This window comes from Fopius arisanus, unplaced genomic scaffold, assembly GCF_000806365.1.
Source record: "Fopius arisanus strain USDA-PBARC FA_bdor unplaced genomic scaffold, ASM80636v1 scaffold00005, whole genome shotgun sequence".
NCBI lineage: Eukaryota > Metazoa > Arthropoda > Insecta > Hymenoptera > Braconidae > Fopius > Fopius arisanus.
Window position 1 is genome coordinate 1,489,182 of NW_011887744.1, and position 21,882 is coordinate 1,511,063.

Sequence of the window (21,882 nt, forward strand, 5' to 3'; positions counted from 1 at the left end):
TTGGAACACTGTTGTCACTCACGCACTTCGATGATAGATTATAAAATTTTCACTCCCGCACTTAATTACAAATAGAATATAACAAATCACTATTATTTCTGACGTTTACAACAATTTTTTGCCTTTTTCTGCGGAGAACGAACGTTCAGTTTCGAACCTTCGACTGGTCGACCGTTAATCACTACGCGAATCAAAATAATCTGTAATTTGACTAGAGAGTCGATTTCTTGGGAGACCGACCGCTTCCGTTATCTTCTTTCTCTTTCTTTCCACAAACGTGCGACAAAATGGTTAGTTTTTAGGACCACCTCGTAATCCGTATTTATACAACGCATCGTCCACTAAATTTTAAAAAACAAATACAACTATTTGAAAATATTGTTCATGCAACGAAGCAGTTGTATTATTTTCAGTGGTCGCTTAATATTCGTTGTTTTATGATAAATCAAAAGTAGTGAACAGTGTATTCCATTGCATTCCATTGCAGACTCCAATAATTAGATTTTCATTATTAAAATTACTTTTAGTCTCATTAATTACTCTACTCCTGATGAACAGTGTTTTTCAATGATTTTTTTTATTATTAGTTTGGAGAGAAAAATTGACATTTTTCTGTGGCGGACGATTAGACGGGGTTTGAGGTTAAGTTTTCTTGTGATTGTGATATTTTTGTTAATGTTTGGATTGTTGTGTTTCAGGTGAAAGTCAAGTGCTCCGAGTTGAGGACGAAGGAGAAAAAGGAGCTGCTCAAGCAGCTGGAGGAGCTCAAAACTGAGCTGACCAACCTCAGGGTTGCCAAAGTGACAGGAGGTGCAGCTTCCAAGCTCTCCAAGATGTAAGTTCTTTGATTCATTTTTCAGTAATTGCTTTTATAGTCACGATAAATGCAACGATTATTCATATGAAGGAAATATTTACTCTTGTAATTTTACGAAGAATATCAAGGAATAATAATTTAATTCTGTTATAATGAAAAAGTTAAAAGGAGTTGACGGTTATGAATAATTTGACTCTTGCAGACGTGTCGTACGTAAGGCAATCGCCCGTGTATATATAATTATGCACCAGAAGCAGAAGGAGAATCTTCGTCTCCTTTTTAAAAATAAGAAGTACAAGCCCCTGGACCTTAGGCCAAAGAAGACTCGAGCCATTCGCAGGAAGTTGACTCCATTCCAGGCTGGGAAAAAGACATTGAAGGAAGTCAGGAAATTATCTGCTTGGCCTGTGAGGAAGTACGCCCTCAAGGCATAAATCTGTCACATGTTTCACAAAATCTAATAAAAAAATTAAAAAACCAATTGGGTCTACTCACTCTTCCTCCTCTTCAAATAACAATTTGATTCGGGAGCGCGTGAAAAATTTTATTTCTCAAGTACAATACCAGAATTTCTCACTGAAAAAAAAATTAAAATATTATCCACGGAATACTTCTACTGCCGACAAAACATTAACCAAAAATTTAATAACAAATTAAATATATTAACATTGTAGTTTAATAATCGTAAATAAAATCTTGAGAGACTGACAAAATATCGTAATCACAACACGGAAATACTCTATTGCTATTTACATTATCTTTGTGTTCAATGAATAAATTACATGCAAGGCCAAGTTTCGTATTAAAAATAGTAGCAAACTCTCGCTAAACTGTGATGAGTTTTCCGGAGCACCCGAGACAGGGATGGAAATTCGGCTCGAGGGAACACGTGTCCTTGCAGTCTTTTATTTCTGTCAAAAGATCAAGGATTTTGGATGCTGTTTCATTTTTCAAATCCATCGAAGACGCCTCTTGTTTCGGGTCCTCTCGTGGTTTTTCAGCATCCACTTCTCCATCTAATGAAAGATGAAAGAATTCATTAATTAAAAAATAATTCAACATTCAACAAATATGTTACAGCGAAAAATTGAATACTGAATATTAATAAATAATGGTAGGGTATTTTGCGTACGTATATGATTCTCTTCTTTCGGGAGAGCCTCCTGAGGCACGGAGTGATCCCCCGATTTGCCTCCCGCCTGGGTTCTCAACAATTCAGCAACAAGGACTTTCAACTGGTGAAGCTGCACCTGCTGTTGATTCCTCTGCTCCACCAGTAGTCTGAAAGTCTGCTCCTTTTCCAGAGCTTTCTTCTGAAGAATGGCACGTTGTTTCTGATACAAAGTGATGTACTCTCCTATAGTTTCAGTCTCCCCCTGGAGCTGGAGCACCAAATGCTCGAGCTTTTGCTTCTCATCGGTTAATTCAGCGACTTTCTCCATTGTTTCCTTGAACCTCATCTCGAGCTTCTTGAGAGGTTCAGAGAGGATCTCCCCCTCGAGGCCCTCCAAGGTCTGCACCTCTGAATTCTTTTTTTCAATCGGGACCTCCACAGATGCCTCGACCTCCTCCCCAACTTCCTCAGCGATTCCCTCATCAACATCCCCAGAATCCCTGCCAAGGGCATGTAACTTGGCTATCAACGTTTGATTCTCCTTCTTTAACAGCTCCATCGCATTCATCGTCCTCTGGAGCTCCTGCTGCAGAGTCCTATTGTAATTATACTGCACCTGATAATGCTGCATCTGATCAGTGACCTGAGCAGTCTGTAATTTATCCCTCTCAAGTTCCTCGATTACAGCGTCCTTTCTCTTGAGCTCCTCCTTTAACTCATCCCTCTCATCCTCAATCTTATTTAACTCTGCATTTAGTTTTCTCCCAATGGTGCGCTCGCCCTGGAGCTGCTCCGTCAGATCTAGCTTGGAATTACTCAGCATGACGAAGGCATCGTGCATCTCGTTCAACTGTGCCTTGAGCTCCTGATTCTGGGAGACGGCTCTGGAGGCCCCCAACTGCTCACTTTCCAAGGCAGTAACCAATTTCAGGGACTCGACATTCTGCTCCTTGAGCTCTCGCAGATGATGCAGCTCTTCCTTCATGGCCTCGATCTCAGCCTCTCTCTCACGAATCGTCGACTGCAGCCCTTCGTGCTCCACCACGAGGGCATCCATGCTTTTCGTGAGATGGCTGATCTTCTCCTCGTGAGCCTCGAGAGGAAGAAGAGTTTCCACTCTCTGCTTCTCCCTCTGATACTGCTGCTCCATTACCGAGAGCCTCTGGACGAAACTCTCCTCTCGCTGCTCGTAATCACCAATTCTAGTTTTCGCAGTTTCCAGCTCCTGGACCACTGTTTCATATCTGCTGTCGAGCTGTTTGACATAATTCTCGTAGTATTTGCTGGTCTCTTCCTTTTCAGCATTGACGGACTTCAGAGTCTCTCGGAGTTGAGACAGCTGCTGTTCGAGGATCGACTGTACCTGGTGATGACCCTCCAACGTCTGCATCTCCTGAGGATTTCCCAGTTGTTGGATCTTGAGCTCAGATAATGACAACAGATTTTTCTTGTCGTTCAGCTCTCGATGAAGGTTCGACAGTTCCGTATTCTTCAGATTCAGGTCCTGTCGAAGCTCAGCTGTCTCCAGCTGCTGCTCCTCCTTATCTTTCTTCAGTTCTGAGAACTTCTTGTCGAGATGAGAGTAATCTGATTGCAACTGATGGTAGTTTTTTCTCATCTCTTCTGTTGCGTTTTTCAAATGAGATAATTCTCGTTCTAGCTCCGCATTTTTCGAGTTCGAAGCTTTCAGCTTCAAGCAGAGGTCCTCCACCTCTGTCGATTTTTGTTGAGATATCGATTGATATTGGCTGATCGCTGAGGACAATTCTGCCTTCTCTGCTACGAGAATTCCCGTCGTCTGTGCGTGCACTTTCAATTGCTCTTTCAGGGGGTTCAGTTCTCGGAGAAGCTTGGACTCGTACTCAGCTTCCTTCGTGGAGAGCAGTGCCTCTAGTTCAGATACTCGAGAGCTGTATTGACTCACTTGGATGTGCAGTTGATTCACGAGGCGTTTTTGCTCGTCGAGGCACGTCGTGAGAAATTGAGTTTGATACTCCAGGTCCGAGGAGATAGGCATCGACGACCCTTCGTTTTCAGCGTCCACCAGGGCATCTGCTACTTGCGACGCCATCTGCAGAAGATGCTGCTTCTGGAGGGATGGAGAGTCCTCTGGGGAATACTTGGGGTTCAGCTCCAGCTGAAGGGATCCGTTTTGCAGGATAGGGGTGTTAGAGGGTGGATCTGATTCTTCATGGTCCTGGGGGTTTAGATTTGAGGGAATTGGCGATTCTGAAATCTGCGGAGGGACAAACTGAGATGGAGACTCGTTCCTCAGGTTGCTGGAAGGTTCTGGAGCAGGGGAAGGGGATTGAGAGGTTGGTGGTCCGGTGTGGGAGATATTCTTTGGATGAGACGTTTGTGACTCATTCAAATCCTCCATCGGGTGGTCCTGAATCGCTGGAGGTACAGCAGGCAAGTTTACCTGCGTGTTTTCTTGTTGAAGTTGACTCCCCTCTTGGTTGTAGTGGTTATTATTCAGTTTGTGCTGCTGAAACTCTTTCAGCTTTCTCCTAGCAGCCAGAAGCTTCTCGGATTTATTCATTTTGTTGATTTAATTGGTACATTAATCGTAGCACAAGCGTCCTCACTCTGTCTAGTGAGGGACATTAATTCACATTTTTAATTGGAAAAATATGGTCGAAAGTGACAGGAGATATTTGCACCGAGGTTATGACATGATTTTCTGGGTGGGTATTGGATACGTTTTCTCCGTTTTTCCAGCGGAAGTTGTGACTTGTTCGTGGAGCAGATGACGGTGCCATCCGGCGGAGACGTGGGAATTACAACAAGTTTTTAGAACGCATCCGTCGGCTCACCCAAAGCGGATTGACTAAAATATTTTACATTTTTACATTTTCCAGTCCATGCTTTTTTTACTACAGAAAATATGTCATATACAAACGAATTTCTAAACAATTCCTCGTATTTTACCATTAATTCACTATACACCGTCAAAATATTTCCGAGAGGAGCTCAAAGGACAGCTATGCTTAGAGAATAAAATAATTTTCGCAGACTGACAGCTCTGGCGATAATAATAAAATAATAAAAAAACTGGAGTAAACTGGAGTATGAGCTTATAAATTTATGACTCAAACCAATGATTACTAAAAAATTTGAATACATCTGATAAAAAAGTGAACGAGTCAGCAAAATTGATATTCAAATTTATTTTTTTTTGTAGATGCCATAATAACGAATACCAACTGGCAACACTGGTGGTGGGTTGCACTAAAAGATACGACATGTAACAAGATGGCGATGAATTGATGAACCGCCGAGTTAACGTGAACGTCTGTCGTACTTGTGTGATCATTGACAATTTATAATAAACTCGATAATTAATTTATTACAGCTAGCAATGGGGTAAGTGATCCTTCAGAAATATCTTCGCTTCAACGCATTGCTTTCTATTGAGGAATTGATAGTTTACATTCGTAATCGGTGGCGTTTGTCATGTTTATAAATACTATGGCAACATAGAAATTCTCGGACAAATTGTCTGGATCATCATGGAGAAAACTTTATATTTACTTCATTAAAATAGTCCCCTTAATTTAAGATAAATGAACGTTACTGAAATATCCAGTCAAACATGTGAAAATCAATACTTCATCGCGTTGGGATTCCACTTCACAATAACCTCTAATTAATACCAATTTGTTCTAGTTCCTCTGATTTGGAGTATCTTGACTCAAAGCGCGATGTACAAAGCTTCGATGATGACTCTGACATTGCGGAGCAGAGGAAAAAGAAGAAGAGAAAACACAAACACCATAAACATAAAAAGGATAAAATTGGAGATAGGGAGAGAGATGAAGTCAAATCAGAGCGCCAGGAGAGGAAAAAACATAAAAAACACAAGAAGCCTCGAAAAGAGCGTGAGCCAGAAAATGGAACCTCTGAAGAGAAAATTCGTCATGTTACGAAAGACGTGCCCAGAGTTAATGGTAAACTCGATCACGTCATGGAAATTCCATCCACCGAGAGCGAAGACGAGAAACTCGTCGACCTGGACTCTGATGAGGTCGACTGCACGATAATCGAGGATGACATCGACCTAGAGGAGCTGATGAAGCAGAAAGAGCGGCTGCAAGCCCGTCTAGTGCAATACCTCTCAGACGAGTCGGACAAGACTGAAAAGGAGCCAGAGCCCGAGGACGCCCTAAAACCCGACACTCCAGATGTCATAGTAGTCGAGGACGACAGCGCCGACGATGTGTCCCCTAGGAAGAAACGTTACAGGAGCAGATCTGGGAGCCGAGAGCGCAAGAAGATAAATAAGATCGAGCGCCGAGTTGTGATCGATATGACGCGTGACAATAAGAAACTGAAGGAGGACTCCAAGGATAAGAAATTAGAGAAAAGACGGGAGGAAAAGGTTCGCCCTAAGGAAGACGTCAAAAGGGACGATAAGAAGCCTGAGAAATCCAATCGGAAACAACTTGACAGAGAAAAATCAAAAGAGGATACCAGGAAGGACGAGCTTCGTAAGAAAATTGACGAAGAAAAGCGAAAAGACTCGAGACGAGATTCCCCGAGGAAGCGAGATCACGAGCACATGGATGATCGTAAACGTGAGGCTGATCACTCGTTGAAATCTAGAGAGACAAGGAATGACCGGAGATTCAGTAAGGATCGAGAACGAAGAAGCAAAGACAGAAGCTCTCGTGATCGTCACAGCAGTCGAGATAAAATTGATGGAAGAGACCTGCACAGTAGCAGAGATGGATTGATCTCTCGTGATCGTCATGGATCGAACAGAGACAGAGAGAACAGTCGAGATCGTCGAGACAGCAGGAATTACGATAGACCTCGTGAGCGCTCCAGAAGCGCTCGAAGATCGCGTTCGCCACGTCACAGGGGCGATCGGGAAAGAAACGAAAGATGGAGAAGGTCTCGATCGAACTCTCGAGGTCGAAGAGATAATCGACATGGGAGAGATGACAGGGACAGAGAGAAGAATGGAAAACGCGAGAGGAATGATAAATACAAAGATTCTTTGTCAGAGGGACTGAAGATCGACAAATCGGAAAGCTCCAGTGAAGAGGAGATCAAAGATATTGATATCGAGGAGGAGGAGGACGAGGAGGCAATCATCGAGCGCAGGAGAAAACAGAGGGAGGAATTGTTGAAGCGACTGGGAGGTCCAGCAGAGGATTCAAATCTTTCCGCTGATATGAGCATCACTGCCGCGTCTCCTCGCACTGTCCAGTCGAATTCATCCCCAAAATCTGTGGAAGTGGTGATGAATAACAACGAGTCAACCTCTGAGAGTCACACACCTCCTTTGCCCAGGGAGAAATCACCGCAGTCTATCAAGAGACGAAAGTCCAGATTCGATGATCCACCTGAGGACAAGGAGAATAAGGAAACATTCGAGGAGAAGGAGAAGAATAATGGCAAGGATGAGAAAACCATCTCCAAGAAGGCTAATGAGTGGGACATGTTCGCTGAGGCTGATAACATCACCGATTTTAATAGCCCCACGGTTGAGGGGAAGAGACCTGGGGGACCCGATAATCCGAGCTTAACTGATAACTGGGATGATGCTGAGGGCTATTATAGAGTTAGGGTTGGGGAGACACTTGACTCGCGGTATGTGGTTTATGGGTATACTGGACAGGGTGTGTTTAGTAATGTTGTCAGGGCTAGAGACACTGCCAGGGGGAATATGGATGTTGCTGTGAAAATTATTAGAAACAACGAAATCATGTAAGTGGACCTTTCGAATCAATAGCGTGAATCATCCAGTGGTAGTTGCATGCATTTTTTTATTCATTAGTACGAAAAATTGTTAAAAAATTGAATTTAAATGGATTTTATCTCCAATTTCGGGAGTAGTGATTTGAATTTGATAAAGAAAATTATGCAACCACTGGATTTTCAATTATTGAAACAAAGAAGTTTGTGGGAATTTATTTGGTGATTTATTTTTCATTTTTTTCTGGGTTTACAGGCATCGGACTGGACTGAAGGAATTGGAAGTCCTCAGGAAGCTCAACGACGCTGACCCAGAGGATCGATTCCATTGTTTGCGTTTATTCAGGCACTTTTTCCACAAAAACCACTTGTGCATGGTGTTTGAACCACTGGCAATGAATTTGAGAGAGGTACGCCAATTAGATAATTATATTTTTTTTCAAGGATTGAATTGAATCGTCGCGTCATTTTCGTAGTGAATTTTTTATTTTATTTTATTTTCTAATGTATTCACAGGTCCTGAAGAAATACGGAAAGGATGTTGGGCTGCACGTGAAAGCTGTACGTTCGTACACTCAACAACTGTTTTTGGCATTGAAACTGCTGAAACGTGCTAATATTCTTCATGGTGATATTAAACCCGATAATATTCTAGTCAGCGAGACGAAGCTCGTGCTGAAGCTTTGCGATTTTGGATCGGCCTCTCATGCACACGAGAATGAGGTCACGCCATATCTTGTCTCCAGGTTCTACCGCGCTCCAGAGATCAGTATGTACCCACTCATTTTTAATTATTCGTAAAATAAATGCATCATGTGATGAAATTATTTTGATTTATGAATATTTCACGACTTCTGTTTTTATTTGTTTCGTGTAGGATAATCCATTGAGTTAGAGCAAATGATAATATTTGAATTGTTCTAGTTCTTGGTATCCCTTATGATTTCGGAATTGACATGTGGTCTGTGGGCTGCACCATCTACGAGCTCTACACCGGAAAAATCATGTTCTCAGGCAAGACAAACAATCAAATGTTGAAATTTTTCATGGATCTCAAAGGAAAAATGCCGAACAAATTAATAAGAAAGGGAACATTCAAGGAGCAGCATTTCGATTCAAACTGCAATTTCCTTTATCACGAAGTCGATAAGGTCACCGAGCGGGTAAGTTGCGCTTTTCAATATTATTATTAAAAATATGAAAACCACCAACTCAGCGAATTTTTAGTGGTAAGTCCGCTCGTCCATTGGTGCAAAAGGCAATGTCAACCTTAATGAATTTGTTACTCTTTCTGTTCAATTGAAGGAAAAAGTGGTGGTGATGTCGACTCTTCCAGCGAGTCGTGATCTTGGGACCGAGCTCGGAGGCAATTCACTGCCAGCCGAGCAAAATCGTAAAGTTGGTCAGCTGAAGGATCTCTTGGAGCGCACCTTAATGCTGGACGCTGGCAAGAGAATAACAGTCAACCATGCACTGGCCCATCCATTTATACAAGAAAAAATCTAGGTAACCCCTAGTGCCCGAGGAATTCATCGCGCACGGAGAGTTATCTCAGTGGGATTAATAACGTAATTCTTTAATGTTGAATTTCGAAACATTTTTAATGTTGAGTTTTTTATCTTCAAATTGAGCTGAACATTTCACGCAAGACAAGTCGATAATTTTTTTTGGGGGGGGGAAAGATTAATTTACTGGAGTGCTTGAGATGATTCGTATTTTAAATAATTATTTTAGTTATCAATTGAATTGCAAATTGAATTGAATCCCGTTTTCTTTTGCTGTGGGAATTCACTCTACTCTAAAATTAATTAATGAATTTGGGGTGAAAATAAATCAATTGAGCATAATCATGGATATAGCTACTAGAATATATGAGATATATATGCATATAAAAGTAAATGTTTTCTCTTTATATCTATTATCACCAGAGATCGCGAATTTTCACAGTAATGGTAAATATTGTTCAATGGATTTTTGGTTTCTTATAATTTATACCACCGTACGTCATGTCGCACGGCGGTTCATTCAATTTTTCGTTCAATTATTTTGGGAGACGATTACCAGTGTTGCCGAATTGTTGATTGCTACGTTCATAGGAGAACATAAAAAAAAATTTATGACACTGAATACCCACGCGTTTACACAATCTTACGAGGAAAATAGAGGATATGAAAAACTACATGACTCATTTTATCACATAAAAACCACACAGCATGCGGACGCAAAACTACACTAGAAAATTAAATGAAAAATCGATAGAAAGAAGAAATTGGTGTACTAACATCTGAAGAGGACGATGAAAATTGTATAGTAATTAGGCTTGTAGTTGAAATAAAAGGCTTGGATGATTGATTATCAAGAAATTTGGAGGAGATAAAGAGGTCCCGTCGTATTAACAACAACGTGTATGAAAGAATACAAAAAATACATGAGAAATAATTTATGGAAATAATGTAAACTATTTGGATTCATGTAGTTCCCGGTATGATAATAGGGTTCAGTATCAAAGCAAGATTGTACGTGGCTGCTTATGTTTCAGATGTCATCTACTATAACGAATCAACGTTATGTGCAGGCGGACTAGCAAGGGCCAAATAATAGCGCTGTTTCCCGCTGCAAGGTATTCATGGGGAACTGCCTTATGGGATATTCTAGTATATCCGAATTATCCGAGTTTCATTAATTCATGAATTATTGATCGAGAGGATAATTAACGAGGGGTCGTGAAAATGCGGATTGGGTTTCATTGCTATTTGAGAAAAGGACCTTCAGAGTTTTCATTGATTGAGAAAAAAAAAATCGCTTGATTATCGAACCGTAGTGATTCATTTTTCATGAAGTTTTTTTTTTGTTTTGAGAGATAAGAATTGCACATGAATGGCAGATTCATTGAGTTGATTATCTAATTGGCTGTTTGGTAATGTTTTCACTTGTAGCCCTCCTTGTGAGGAGGGGAGGCAAGGCGTTCAGGATTTGAGGGGTGATATGACAGCCACGCGACAGCTATGGAAAACCCTAGGGCTTTTGCTCGTCATCTCTCCTTCAAGACTAGTAGGTTTGTCGGAACTTGTGTTTTTTAGGGAGTGCGTAAGTATGTTTGGTTGACAGGTACGGTATACATGCAGTAATTACGAGGATTTGAGGTGCATTTTTTTTTCTTCAGAGAGGCTGTCGGGTGTTGTCTGTGAGTCACTTGAGATAAGGGTAATGCGAAGTTGTTTGATAAGGGAAATGAGTGGAAATATTTAATCACTTATCAGGAACTTGTGTAAATTGTGACTTGCAGAATTCACCTCGCAGTGGGTGCGTGAGTTAACTGACGGAATTTTGAGTTTTCAGGTGGATAAATAATGTCAAATGAGAAGAGGATACGATTGCGTGAGCGTGTACCTGTCAATTGTTTCTGGATTATTTTTTTCGTTGAGCAATAAATACTATGATTGATCACTTGCTGAGCAAATTTTCATTGCTACCAATGTTTATTGAACACAGAATATAATTTTATAGTAATATAGTTTCAGTTGGATAAGTACATCGGATGAAAATAAGTCTCTTTTAAGATTTTAAGTATTTCGAGGGATGAAAATCCTTCAATCTCACAACAATTGGAAAAATGGCACAGTAGCTAACGAAATTGTTATCTTTTAATCTCTTTCGGGGTAATACTGCACGAGTTGCTTTACTATTTCATTAGCGAGCTCCATGGAAGAGGCGCAAAGGACTCTGCCGCTCATGAGATCGAGGGATCCACCTGCTGGATCAATTACCACCCCTCCAGCCTCCCGGACAATTATGTCCCCAGCTGCAAAGTCCCACACGTGAACACCAAATTCGAAATTCACGTCAGCTCCTCCCATTGCCACCATGCACATGTTCAGAGCTGCTGATCCGAGAGTTCTCACCCTGAAAACAATTCCATCAGATATATTTGCCGTCTGAATTCACAGACGAAATATGAAATCGACAATTATTTTATAATCGTAGGTGTTTTACCCGTGAACTTTTGGCACCAGAATTTGCAGATTGTCCATAACTGTCTTAATTTTCTCTGGATTTCTGCTAGTTCCCATTTCTGTCATTAGAAGGGCTTTTTTCAATTCTAGAAATAGATTTTTCCAGTTGAAAATTGGGTAACATTGTCATTAGAGCCGAGAAATATTGATTTCGTATGACTGGAACCTTTTTCTCCGGACACTTTAATCGGCTTTCCATTCAAAGACGCTCCCTGTCCTCTTCTGGCAATGAACAACTGCTCGATAATTGGATTATAGACAAACCCCATTTCCGTAACTTTGTCAACAAGTAAAGCGACTGATATGCAAGTATGTGGAAGCCCATGGACGAAATTCATTGTACCATCAATAGGATCGATTATCCACGTTGGAGCATCTGTTAATTGTGCCTTCAAGCCAGAAGCTGTTGTCTCTTCGCCAATGAATCTATCGTTATCCGTGAATTAGGATTGATTGCTTAGGGGACAAGGACGTGGAAAATTTTGACACATTCATATTTTATGTTCCACATTTTTAATTCTTGTATTGCAATACCTGTGATCAGGGTATCGAGAGGAAATCCCTCCTATGAATAGCTTCTCAACTTGTTTATCTGATTCGGTAACGAGATCAACATCGCAAGACTTCATTGCTATATCTTTTGGCCTGTCAATTTTCTCTCGAATAATCTGAGGATCAAAAATATTCAATAATCTTCAAAAAACAAAATTCGTAATTGACTCGATTTATGGCTTCCCCTCAAATCCACGGAATTGCAATTTTCGCGGTCATCAAACGACCCAGTTTCTATCACTCTCAAGCAACATATTGTCACAAATCGATACGTCACGTGCGCACATTGGGCATTATTCCGGGTGGAAGCCAGGATAACCTCTGCGTAATTGCGTAATGATGTGATTTGTTGTCAGTACAAATTATTTGAAAAAAAAGCACTTACAGCTCCGGCTTGCTTCACGAGGTCAAGAGCAACATCGTAGTACTCGTCGAGACTCATCTCTAATGATTTATCGGTGAAGAGGTAATGGCGTTGATAATTCCCGTTGTTGTGGGAGGATTTGACTCGTCGTCTGTCTCGGTGACGACTGGAAGCTATCAGCTGGCCACAATGGCCTTCAGCTGCAAAACACCCCTTCCCTCCTTTTTAGAATCCCCGCGCGCATTTTTTGAAGCAGTTTCCGGTGGTAGGGAGCGCTGCGCAACTGTAATACGATGTTGTGTTTCCGTTAGACGCCGGGAGTTCACGTAAACAATTGAAGTACGGGATAATTTTGGAGCCAAGAAACAATGGCATTCGGTTATAAAATAGCATCGTGTTCTAAAAAACATCCGGAGGACTTAACGGGGAAGCCAATTGGAGAAAATCCCATTTATTCATCGATTTCGATGTGGTATTTCAGTGACGGGAAGTGATTTTGAGAATGAGACGAAACGTTGGCGTCCAATCTCAAGTAGATGACTCAGATTAAACAATAGAATCACTCAATAATTGTGAAGTGGAGAATAAAGAAGAAGTGTGTACCTTTGAAAGAATCAATTAACAAGTCATGTTTCTGTGGAATGTCGGAAATTACATAAAGATTGTTTAAAAGTGTAAAAAAAATGGTGAAAAAGTTGTGATTACCGAAGTCGTGCAGAATTCGAGGAAGTGATCATTGGCTGTTCGATGTTTTATCTTGAAAATTGTGAAGTGAATTTGTGTAAAAATTGTGAAGTGAATTTGTGCAAAAATTGTGAAGTGACTTTGTGTAAAAATTGTGAAGTGACTCTGTGTAAAAATTGTGAGTGCTGATGGGTATTTCATTCGAGTCATGGGATTAGGCATGAGAAGCGGGCAGCTGTAGGTGAGTTATATTTTTGATAACAATTCCAAGTAGTGGAACTCAATACAACTTAAACACAATATGCATAAAAGGGCTGAGGGGATTTCACGCCATTCGGATTTAAAATGAAGACAATGATTTTTACGTTCAACATAATTGAATCTTAACGTTTGTATATATACATATACCTTGTACAACGTGTTCTCCACATATTTATTAACACATAATCGCACATGTGTATAATCTATGATCACTTAGAATAATTATCACACCTAGAAGTAGTTTTGTTCCGCAGGGAATGATATGTATGCGACGTCGACTCATGGACGAGGTCGACGTGATTTAATCATAATTTGCATTATCCTCGTTTATCGACTTTTTGTGTATAATATAGAGCTCTCTCTATCATATTTTTAGTGAATTGCTTTTTAAAATTAATTCTCTCGGTAAATCACATGTGCATTAGTGCAAGTGCGTTTTCTGTTTGGTTACTGGTAGTGATAAACTTTCATTGGTTTGTTTCAACAAATCATTTTTAGTTTCTTCTGGTAAATTTTCTTACTGGATAACATTTTATCTAGACATCTCTTGTAGCATTTCCCGTCAACGGCACTTAATATTCAAATGTCATTCAACATTGAAATATCTATAATTATTTAAAGTCTATGGACTTTCAACGTTTTCCATTAATAATTGATTTTTCATCTCTTTAAACTCATCTGTTAAGATTATATCTCCATGCAAATCAGCAGTATTCCGGGTTTTAGCACTCTCTGCAATGAATACTCGAGTCGACAAGCCTTCAAGCACTTTTTCGCGCAATTCTCCAAGGTTTTACCTTTTAAAAAAAATATCTGAAAAAAATGGCATTCGCTAAACAATAATCGTTGTTTGTTAGTGCATATTCTTTCGTCTTTAGTTTCAATTTAATGGTGTACTTGGGCCTAAGGCCTCAGTTGGAAAAGTACATCGACAACTGCCTCGTCAGCGAGGGTAGAAACATCCCCTACGTTTTTGTCGCCAATTGCTATTTTTCTGAGTATACGTCTCATTATTTTCCCTGAGCGAGTCTTTGGCAAGCCTGGAGCATGTTGTATCACATCTGGTTGGGCAAAAGGTCCAATTTTTTCTCTCACTGTACAGAAAAAAAGGAAATTACATACATTGACATAATGCTATGTCATCCAATGTTTTAAAATTGACCTTTTCTCTTGAGCTCGTCCGACAATTGTTTGCTAAATATCCTTCCTTCATTCGGCGTAACGAAACAGTAAAGACACTGTCCCTTGACTGGATGAGGTTTGCTGACAACAGCAGCCTCAGCTACATCCGAGTGCTCCGTCAGTACACTCTCCACTTCAGCAGTTGACATTAAATGCCCCGAGACATTTAACATATCATCGATGCGCCCAGTGACCCAAAGATATCCATCAGCATCACGCCTAGCACCTATGGAACACAGATAATCAATTGCAAACCTTCAACTATTTTTAATAACCCCCATTTAGAACATCTCTCCAAATCCCACGGACTTCTCATCCCCTCATTTCCAATCGATAAATAACAAAATGCCCATTGAGAAGATAAAAGCCCGTCAGATATTCAATAGTAGAGGTGAGCCCACTCTCGAGGTAGATGTGATCACCGAAATAGGGCTCTTAAGGTCCTCGGTGTCCTGCACCCACTCACCCATTCCCAATGAAGCTGTGGAACTCCGTGATAATGATGAATCGAGTTTTAATGGCAGATCAGTTCTCAAAGCCGTGAATAATGTAAATAAAATAATCGGACCGGAAATCGTGAAGAGTCGCTTAGAGGTATGTCAACAGAGGGATATAGATTCATTGATGATCAGATTGGACGGTACAAGTGACAAATCAAAACTCGGTGCCAATGCAATTCTTGGGGTGTCAATGGCCTGCTGCAAGGCAGGTGCTGTCAAGAAGGGTTTACCTCTCTACAAATACATATCCCAACTTGCTGATAGCAAACAGCTCATCATTCCCGTGCCAGTTTTTACAGTAATAAGTGGTGGGAAATTGTCTGGAAATCCTTTGCCTTGTCAGGAATTCGTCCTCATGCCCACAGGTTTTTATCAAAAACGAATAATTGATGCTAAACCTTCAGTTAATGAATACAAATCAACGTTATTTTTATCTATCGAGGTGCCACGTCCTTCGCTGAAGCTATGAAAATTGGTTACGACGTGTATCGAGCTCTTGAAAAACTCATCGCTGAATCGCAGGAGTTAAAACTTCCCCTGACGATCAGTGATGAGGGGGCATTTTCACCGGAGTTTGAGGAGGATCGAGAGGCTTTAGCCGCGATAGTCGATGCGATAAAGGGATTGGGTTACGAGGGCAAGGTGAAGGTGGGAGTGGACATGGCCGCGAGTTCTTTCTGCAAGGATGGTCAGTACGATCTGGCATTTAAAACCGATGAATCAGATCCGGATGACTACATGGACACAGAAGCCTTGAAGGATCAGTACCTGGATCTCTTGCGAGAGTTTCCTCAGATTGTTTCTCTGGAGGATCCATTTGATCAGGAAGACTGGGATGGATGGGGAATGCTGGCAGATCAGCCAATTCAACTGCTAGCTGACGATCTCACTGCGATGAATGCAGAAAGAATTGAGGAGGCCATGGAGAAACAGAGTGGAAATGGCATTGTCATTAGACTTTCGCAAATTGGTACGATAACTGAGGCCATTGACTGCCACAAAATGGCGAGGGCAGGTGGATGGTCCAGTGCAGTGTCCACTTCTTTTGGAGAAACTGAGGACAACTTCATAGCCGATTTTGCTGTAGGACTGGCTGCAGGGCAATTCAAGGGCGGAGCCCCTTGTCGGGGCGAACGAGTCTCCAAGTACAATCAAATATTGAGGATCGAGGAGGAGCTCGGAAAAGACTCGGTTTACGCTGGGGAAATGTTTCGAAATCCTCTCCAGCTTGCGGAGAGCAAGAAAGAAGGGAAAGAGAAGAAAGGCAAGGACAAGAAGAAGAAGTAATAGGAAATTTATTAATCTCACCATCTCCAGTGCAGTAAAAACCGTGAAATCTGTCGAAGTATGTAGTCTGGAAGCGGTCATGGTTACCGTAGAGCGACCTCATCATTCCGGGCCAGGGTCTCCTAAAGACCAGATAGCCCTCACCCTCTCCCTCAATCACCCTGCCATCCTCATCCAGAAGCTCTGGAAGCACTCCGAAGAATGGGAATGTCTGGACATTCCGAGCAATGTGGAAATTCATAACTTATTCGTGAATTCATTAATTTGTGGATTGATTACAATTGATAATTGCACTCACTGCTGAGCCTGGTTTCATGGGTGTTGCTCCTGGCAATGGAGTGATGACGTGTCCTCCAGTCTCAGTTTGCCAGAATGTGTCGGCTATGCTGCATTTACCATGGCCCACGTGATTGTAAAACCATAACCATGCCTCGGAATTTATGGGCTCACCCACTGATCCAAGGACCTGAATACAATCAATAATCCACGTAATTGATAGTTCCGTTTCTTTCTAATATGAGTATTGCGTAAATCAACTGGGAGACTCGATGTTTTATCGCGAGAAGGCAATCGACATTCAAGGCTGACATTATTCTATTCGCATGTGACCATTATAATTAAATTCTTATTGCATTGGGATGGAGTTAGCAATATGCAAAATTAATGGGTTCGCAAGTCATTGGGTTTTTGTTTATCTGATTGATTGCTGACCTTCAAGGTACTCAAGTCATGTTTTTTCACGAGCTCATCTCCGAATTTCATCAAACTCCTGATGGCTGTTGGAGCGGTGTAAAACTGGTTGACTTTATACTTGTCGATAACAGACCAGTATCTGTCATTGTGTGGATAGAAGGGTGTGCCCTCGAACTAGAATAACACCAAGGATATTTTTTATTCCCCGTAAAAAGCCACCTTTCAAACTTTCTGATAGTTGAGATTATTCTCACAATGACAGAGGTTGCACCATTGGCCAGGGGTCCATAGACCACATAAGTATGACCTGTGATCCAGCCGATATCTGCCGTACACCAGTAGACATCACCAGGCTTGTAATCGAAAACATATTTGAAGGTTGTCGCCGCGTAGATTAGGTAACCAGCAGTTGTGTGCAAAACTCCCTTGGGTTTCCCCGTGGATCCACTGAGACGAGTTAATTCAATAGTTGGAGGATTGAATAAATTGATAAAATTAGGAAGTATCTATTCACCTCGTGTAGAGAATGAAGAGTGGATCTTCAGCAGCTACCCAGACTGGATAGCAGCTTGGCTCTGCCTCCTCCATTTCCTCGTGCCACCAACAATCTCTGTCATCATCCCATGAGACATTTGGCTCACTCGATCCTCCATTGCTCGTACCATTCACTCCATTTTTAGTCTCTGTAATTCAAATGTCCATCTACTTTGAATGGCCAAATTCATCACAACCACCGATCACCGATTTACGTACCGTAAATCGAGACTCGTTTCGTAAGCGAAAAGTTGCATTCTCACCCCCAGTTATTTTTCCATGTGGATTAGCCAGTCTCCTCAAGTGGCCAACCACCACACAACACTCCACCTCGTGTCCATGAGCCTTCACCTTGGTTAATGCATCGTCACAAATGTTTTTTAACAGTAGAAGCTTCTCCCCCCGGAAAACACCGTCCGCTGTTATCAGCACTTTAGCTTTACAATCCATTATCCGTTCGGCTAATGAGTCTGATGAGTATCCACCGAACTGGAAAGAATGATTTTTTAATTACTGGCATTAATTTAATGTCATGTATACGGTATATAGTAATCTGGATCATTTGCAAAATTAATTATCTGCCGAAAAATTGAAATGCTCAAATTTTGCATCTGCATTAGCATTTTGGCTAGTTGTTATCAGTAGTGTTTATCCGTTGACAGAGAACTATAATGGACAGTCAGTTTTTTACTTTTGTAATAGAAAAATACTCACAACTACACTGTGAACAGCGCCGATTCTCGTACAGGCAAGCATTGCAATCGGTAATTCAAGGATCATGGGCATGTAAATTGCCACACGATCTCCTTTCTGGACGCCCTTCGATTTCAATACATTAGCGAACATACACGTCTCCTGCAAAAGCTTCTTGTACGTCAATTTCGAGTAGTCATCAGGGTCATTGCCCTCCCTGTCGAATCGGTCAAAATATTAATGAGTCATTTGCCCTCTACATTCGACGCGCCTATTTATTTATTTCTTTCCCCGGTTAGTTAAAATTTTTATATAAGCCTGATAACGTTTTACGATAACGGAATAACGTTTCATTGTCATTGTATTTTACTGACGCGTGTACTCACTGGTGTCAAATGTCAAGTTACCTCTGGGCATTCACGTGCCACGCGCGTTTTTCCATGAACAATTCTGTTGATCGGTAATCGCGCATTTTCATAACTTTTGTCATGGATAAACAACTTTTGAGACTTCAAGGTGCATTGTGAGAAATTCGTTGCACGGTTGACAATATTTTTCCTACCCGCGATAATTCATTTCTTTTTTTGCTGGCTAATTCGTTTGCACGTGTCCTTTGTAAATATGCAGTACCAATATCAATCGATACCGATTGACATACCCCTCATTTATACGATAACAGTATCTTTAAATCGAATGGGCATTAATACAGAAAATTTATAAAAGGAAAAAAACGCAAGTGATGATTCCAGATCAGGACAGGCGAATTTACTGATGCGTTATGTCGATGTGCTGTGGGTCAAGGTTATACATATTTCCCACATTCAATCATCTATATTTCTACGGTTGTTGGAATTCATCCAACTTATCATGTAATTTTGCCTGATTAATTCCCACGTGATACGGATAAAAATTTCTGTTGAAATTCTGATAATTTCTAGCTTCTCGCGCGAAAATTAGCTTGAACTCTACGCAAATCATGTTCGATTGGTTTTTTATAGTTCCGGATCGCGAGAGATGCTAAAAATCCGATGATTGCGATAAGACATGGTACGGGTTTGTGTGATTTTTTTTGGTAATGGGTTGCATCAGTTAACTTTCGAGTGAACGCTCTTCTCTGCTGATATAATGGGCACATTAACCAATCACAAAATGTTTGAGAACGCGCGTCATATTGTGACGAATCAGCAGTGAGAGCTGGATCGGATGAGCTCGAACGATTCTATACCGGTTCAAATTCGAATTCTTCAGTCTGGAGCGGAGGAATTTCACATGATAAATTTTTTCCTCCACTGTTGTCAGGTTTTTTCGTAAATTTTCGTTTGCCCCTTCTCTGTTTTACATAAACAAGTGCACGAGTGACTTGCGAGTACACTTCGGTCAGCCCGTACTTTGCATCCCAATGATGCTAATATAATCGTATATATATTCGCGCCAAAAGTTCATCGATTCCCATTCGCGGTAATGATTCAAAATTCACGGTGGGATTTGATAATTTTAGAATGATTCCGATGCATGATTCGTCGAATTGTCATCTTCGAAAGGATAGATATTTTATTAATGTTATCGTAATATTTCGTGAGAATAATTACGGTGGGTAAATGTTTAAATACATACGTAATTACCTTACGAGAATGCCGATATCGTTAGAAGTGATCGAGACATAATATCCGTAATATTAATTCAGGAGTGACAGGATTGACGTAAACATTATTATTCAGTCTATCGTGACGTTAATGTAAATACGTCATACGGTATTTAAATCATATTCTCACCAGTAAAAAGCAATTTTTTCACCATTTCCACATTTAACATTCTTGTCCAGCAAGTTGAAGCTTAAATTTGTGGTAGCACCTTCCATCCATTTAATGTAAATATCGCCCTGGTTGAGGTCAAAGTTGTAAGAGAAAAACTTGTCATTGGACGTTGCTGTCTCCCAGTAAAATTCCTTAGCAATTTCCCCCCAAAATGCTTCGGGATATTCAATAGATCTAAAAAGGTAGAAATTTAATCATTAAATGCGCGTATTAAATTTAATTTTATGCGCGTGTTGACATGAATCATTAAAATCATGAGCCAGAGGAGCTTGTCCCATACTTTCTCCTCTACGAGTGCAATGATTCATCAAAACCTCAAGTTTTAAATATTTTTCTTTTAAAAATGAGCTCATACTGAAGCTGAACGTGACGGATCATATATTTGCCATTCTCATTATTACCCGAACACTTGAGAAAACTCTTTTTTTTTATTCTCTCCCTGTCGACAATGCCTATCTTCGCCTTGACGAAATTACCTCCCCATCGTGGTACTCGGGGGTGGGAAGAATCGATATTATGATTCTATTTTTGCGAGTTTTGATTGGACAGCCCGGTTATTGAATTTAAATTTTAGATTCTATAGCAAGAAACACAAGAAATAAGTAAATGATAAAAAATTGCAATTATGACTGCTCTTGATGATAATGCCAGTCTGCAGATGACATCCGCGTAACGATCAGCTGATCAATTTTTTTATCATCATTATGACTGTCTCTTCACTCTCCCGATGACTAACAATTTTTCAATGATCAATTATATCATACTAAAACTCACTTTTCATGCATTGTCTTATACTGCTGCATACTCTTGCAGTGGGCTTTTTTCGCAAGCTCGGGATTAGGGTTGTATATCCTGTCCGCCATTTTTCTGATATATTCGCAGTGTCACTAGGACCTCTCAACTCCTCAATCCTGAAAGTTCAATTTTCCCTCGATTTTATCAGGCCACCACTATACCTCACTCATTTTTAATTAAAAAAACATAAAAATTGAATTCGTTGTGTGCTGACAAGTACACATCAACGAAAAAATCACAGCCAGGTCATTCAAAGTGCAACTTATTTTTTATAAAAAAAAACTCAGGCCGACTTCTGGTTTTTTTTTTAAGGAAATGATGAATAAAACGGTATAATCGGTTCTTCAAGGATTTCACTGAGTGCCAATAATTATTTATACAAAATTGTCAGTCAATTTTTTTAGTCGGGGGTATTAAATATATTTACCTGCACTTCCTATCACAACGAACGGTGAAACACCACTGATTGTGCTGAGGGAGAAATTTCAGCAGTTGGTCTCGACGTGCGCCATAATGTGCTATGAGAGTGGGGGACACATGGTATTGTGGGGATCGATAGAATGTGAGGATGTGGAGCCAATTTTACCGCAATTATTCATTTTGCAATAAACAGTCAAAGGGCGCAATGCAAAATTTCAAATTTTTCCATTTACTGCACTCCGTGCGCAAAAGTGCCAATTAAATAATTTACACAAAACGTTCATCATTTCCAATTTTTCAAAGTCGTACAATAAAATATCGAGTCCTCGCCCAGGACTTAGTAAATCTCGAATTCATTACCGAATCTGGAATTCCTCGAATCTTTAAAAAAATACCAATTGATAAGTCAATACAATACAACAAATCGGAAATTCCTCTCTTTTATCTCTGATTTTA

The 21,882-nt window shown here is 40.6% G+C and overlaps 7 protein-coding genes across 8 annotated transcripts in view; 4 read left to right on the forward strand and 3 right to left on the reverse strand.

Annotated features, from left to right (window-relative positions):
- Positions 1-191: 191 nt before the first annotated feature.
- Positions 192-1,298, forward strand: RpL35 (Ribosomal protein L35). The gene is made up of 3 exons (XM_011315869.1): positions 192-290; positions 699-835; positions 1,020-1,298. The coding sequence occupies exons 1-3, from the start codon at positions 288-290 to the stop codon at positions 1,249-1,251; spliced, it is 372 nt and encodes a 123-aa protein (XP_011314171.1). The 5' UTR covers positions 192-287; the 3' UTR covers positions 1,252-1,298.
- Positions 1,299-1,475: 177 nt separating this feature from the next.
- Positions 1,476-4,979, reverse strand: LOC105273436 (Golgi matrix protein 130 kD). The gene is made up of 2 exons (XM_011315870.1): positions 1,950-4,979; positions 1,476-1,833 (listed from the first exon to the last, which is right to left on the reverse strand). The coding sequence occupies exons 1-2, from the start codon at positions 4,471-4,473 to the stop codon at positions 1,643-1,645; spliced, it is 2,715 nt and encodes a 904-aa protein (XP_011314172.1). The 5' UTR covers positions 4,474-4,979; the 3' UTR covers positions 1,476-1,642.
- Positions 4,980-5,139: 160 nt separating this feature from the next.
- Prp4k (Pre-mRNA processing factor 4 kinase) lies at positions 5,140-11,232 on the forward strand. Of its 2 annotated transcripts, XR_892900.1 has the most exons (8): positions 5,140-5,297; positions 5,601-7,646; positions 7,891-8,044; positions 8,151-8,403; positions 8,559-8,797; positions 8,940-9,202; positions 10,174-10,254; positions 10,571-11,232. XR_892900.1 is itself a non-coding variant. In XM_011315872.1 (6 exons), the coding sequence occupies exons 1-6, from the start codon at positions 5,293-5,295 to the stop codon at positions 9,138-9,140; spliced, it is 2,898 nt and encodes a 965-aa protein (XP_011314174.1). In that variant the 5' UTR covers positions 5,140-5,292; the 3' UTR covers positions 9,141-9,986. The 2 variants fall into 2 exon arrangements, 1 of the variants encoding a protein (XP_011314174.1); XM_011315872.1 differs by lacking the exons at positions 10,174-10,254; positions 10,571-11,232 and having other exon boundaries at positions 8,940-9,986.
- LOC105273437 (inositol monophosphatase 1-like) lies at positions 11,079-12,730 on the reverse strand. The gene is made up of 5 exons (XM_011315871.1): positions 12,585-12,730; positions 12,182-12,315; positions 11,814-12,073; positions 11,628-11,733; positions 11,079-11,537 (listed from the first exon to the last, which is right to left on the reverse strand). Exons 1-5 carry the CDS (start codon positions 12,639-12,641, stop codon positions 11,279-11,281), a joined length of 816 nt encoding a protein of 271 aa, XP_011314173.1. The 5' UTR covers positions 12,642-12,730; the 3' UTR covers positions 11,079-11,278.
- Positions 12,731-12,892: 162 nt separating this feature from the next.
- Positions 12,893-21,882, forward strand: part of Nbr (exonuclease mut-7 homolog) — a 91,445-nt gene continuing 82,455 nt past the window's right edge. Inside the window, exon 1 of the mRNA XM_011315875.1 lies at positions 12,893-13,488. The gene's annotated coding sequence lies outside the window, so the exon portion shown is untranslated. The remainder of the gene's footprint in view (positions 13,489-21,882) is intronic.
- Positions 13,624-21,542, reverse strand: AcCoAS (acetyl coenzyme A synthase). Its single transcript, XM_011315883.1, has 12 exons — positions 21,434-21,542; positions 20,986-21,122; positions 20,170-20,385; positions 18,419-18,614; positions 17,968-18,193; positions 17,685-17,853; positions 17,425-17,617; positions 17,189-17,344; positions 16,776-16,943; positions 16,499-16,688; positions 14,671-14,916; positions 13,624-14,602 (listed from the first exon to the last, which is right to left on the reverse strand). The coding sequence occupies exons 2-12, from the start codon at positions 21,072-21,074 to the stop codon at positions 14,412-14,414; spliced, it is 2,040 nt and encodes a 679-aa protein (XP_011314185.1). The 5' UTR covers positions 21,075-21,122; positions 21,434-21,542; the 3' UTR covers positions 13,624-14,411.
- On the forward strand, positions 14,934-16,492 carry LOC105273444 (enolase). The gene is made up of 2 exons (XM_011315882.1): positions 14,934-15,555; positions 15,633-16,492. Exons 1-2 carry the CDS (start codon positions 15,036-15,038, stop codon positions 16,475-16,477), a joined length of 1,365 nt encoding a protein of 454 aa, XP_011314184.1. The 5' UTR covers positions 14,934-15,035; the 3' UTR covers positions 16,478-16,492.

Bases quoted from the DNA above. Each gene is read 5' to 3' on its own strand.
- LOC105273444 (XM_011315882.1), top strand. From the start codon at position 15,036: ATGCCCATTGAGAAGATAAAAGCCCGTCAGATATTCAATAGTAGAGGT. The intron at 15,556-15,632 runs GTTTTTATCAAA...TTATCTATCGAG, and splicing joins ATTCGTCCTCATGCCCACAG to GTGCCACGTCCTTCGCTGAA.
- AcCoAS (XM_011315883.1), bottom strand. From the start codon at position 21,074: ATGGCGGACAGGATATACAACCCTAATCCCGAGCTTGCGAAAAAAGCC. The intron at 18,615-20,169 runs GTGAGAATATGA...CCGATTCGACAG, and splicing joins GAAAAAATTGCTTTTTACTG to GGAGGGCAATGACCCTGATG. The intron at 17,345-17,424 runs GTGAGAATAATC...GTGTTATTCTAG, and splicing joins ATGGTGCAACCTCTGTCATT to TTCGAGGGCACACCCTTCTA.
- RpL35 (XM_011315869.1), top strand. The intron at 836-1,019 runs GTAAGTTCTTTG...TGACTCTTGCAG, and splicing joins GCTTCCAAGCTCTCCAAGAT to ACGTGTCGTACGTAAGGCAA.
- LOC105273436 (XM_011315870.1), bottom strand. From the start codon at position 4,473: ATGAATAAATCCGAGAAGCTTCTGGCTGCTAGGAGAAAGCTGAAAGAG. The intron at 1,834-1,949 runs GTACGCAAAATA...ATCTTTCATTAG, and splicing joins GAAAGAAGAGAATCATATAC to ATGGAGAAGTGGATGCTGAA.
- Prp4k (XM_011315872.1), top strand. The intron at 8,404-8,558 runs GTATGTACCCAC...GAATTGTTCTAG, and splicing joins CTACCGCGCTCCAGAGATCA to TTCTTGGTATCCCTTATGAT. The intron at 8,798-8,939 runs GTAAGTTGCGCT...GTTCAATTGAAG, and splicing joins TCGATAAGGTCACCGAGCGG to GAAAAAGTGGTGGTGATGTC.
- LOC105273437 (XM_011315871.1), bottom strand. From the start codon at position 12,641: ATGAGTCTCGACGAGTACTACGATGTTGCTCTTGACCTCGTGAAGCAA. The intron at 12,316-12,584 runs GTAAGTGCTTTT...TTTGATCCTCAG, and splicing joins TCGTGAAGCAAGCCGGAGCT to ATTATTCGAGAGAAAATTGA. The intron at 11,538-11,627 runs GTAAAACACCTA...AATTGTTTTCAG, and splicing joins CTGGTGCCAAAAGTTCACGG to GGTGAGAACTCTCGGATCAG.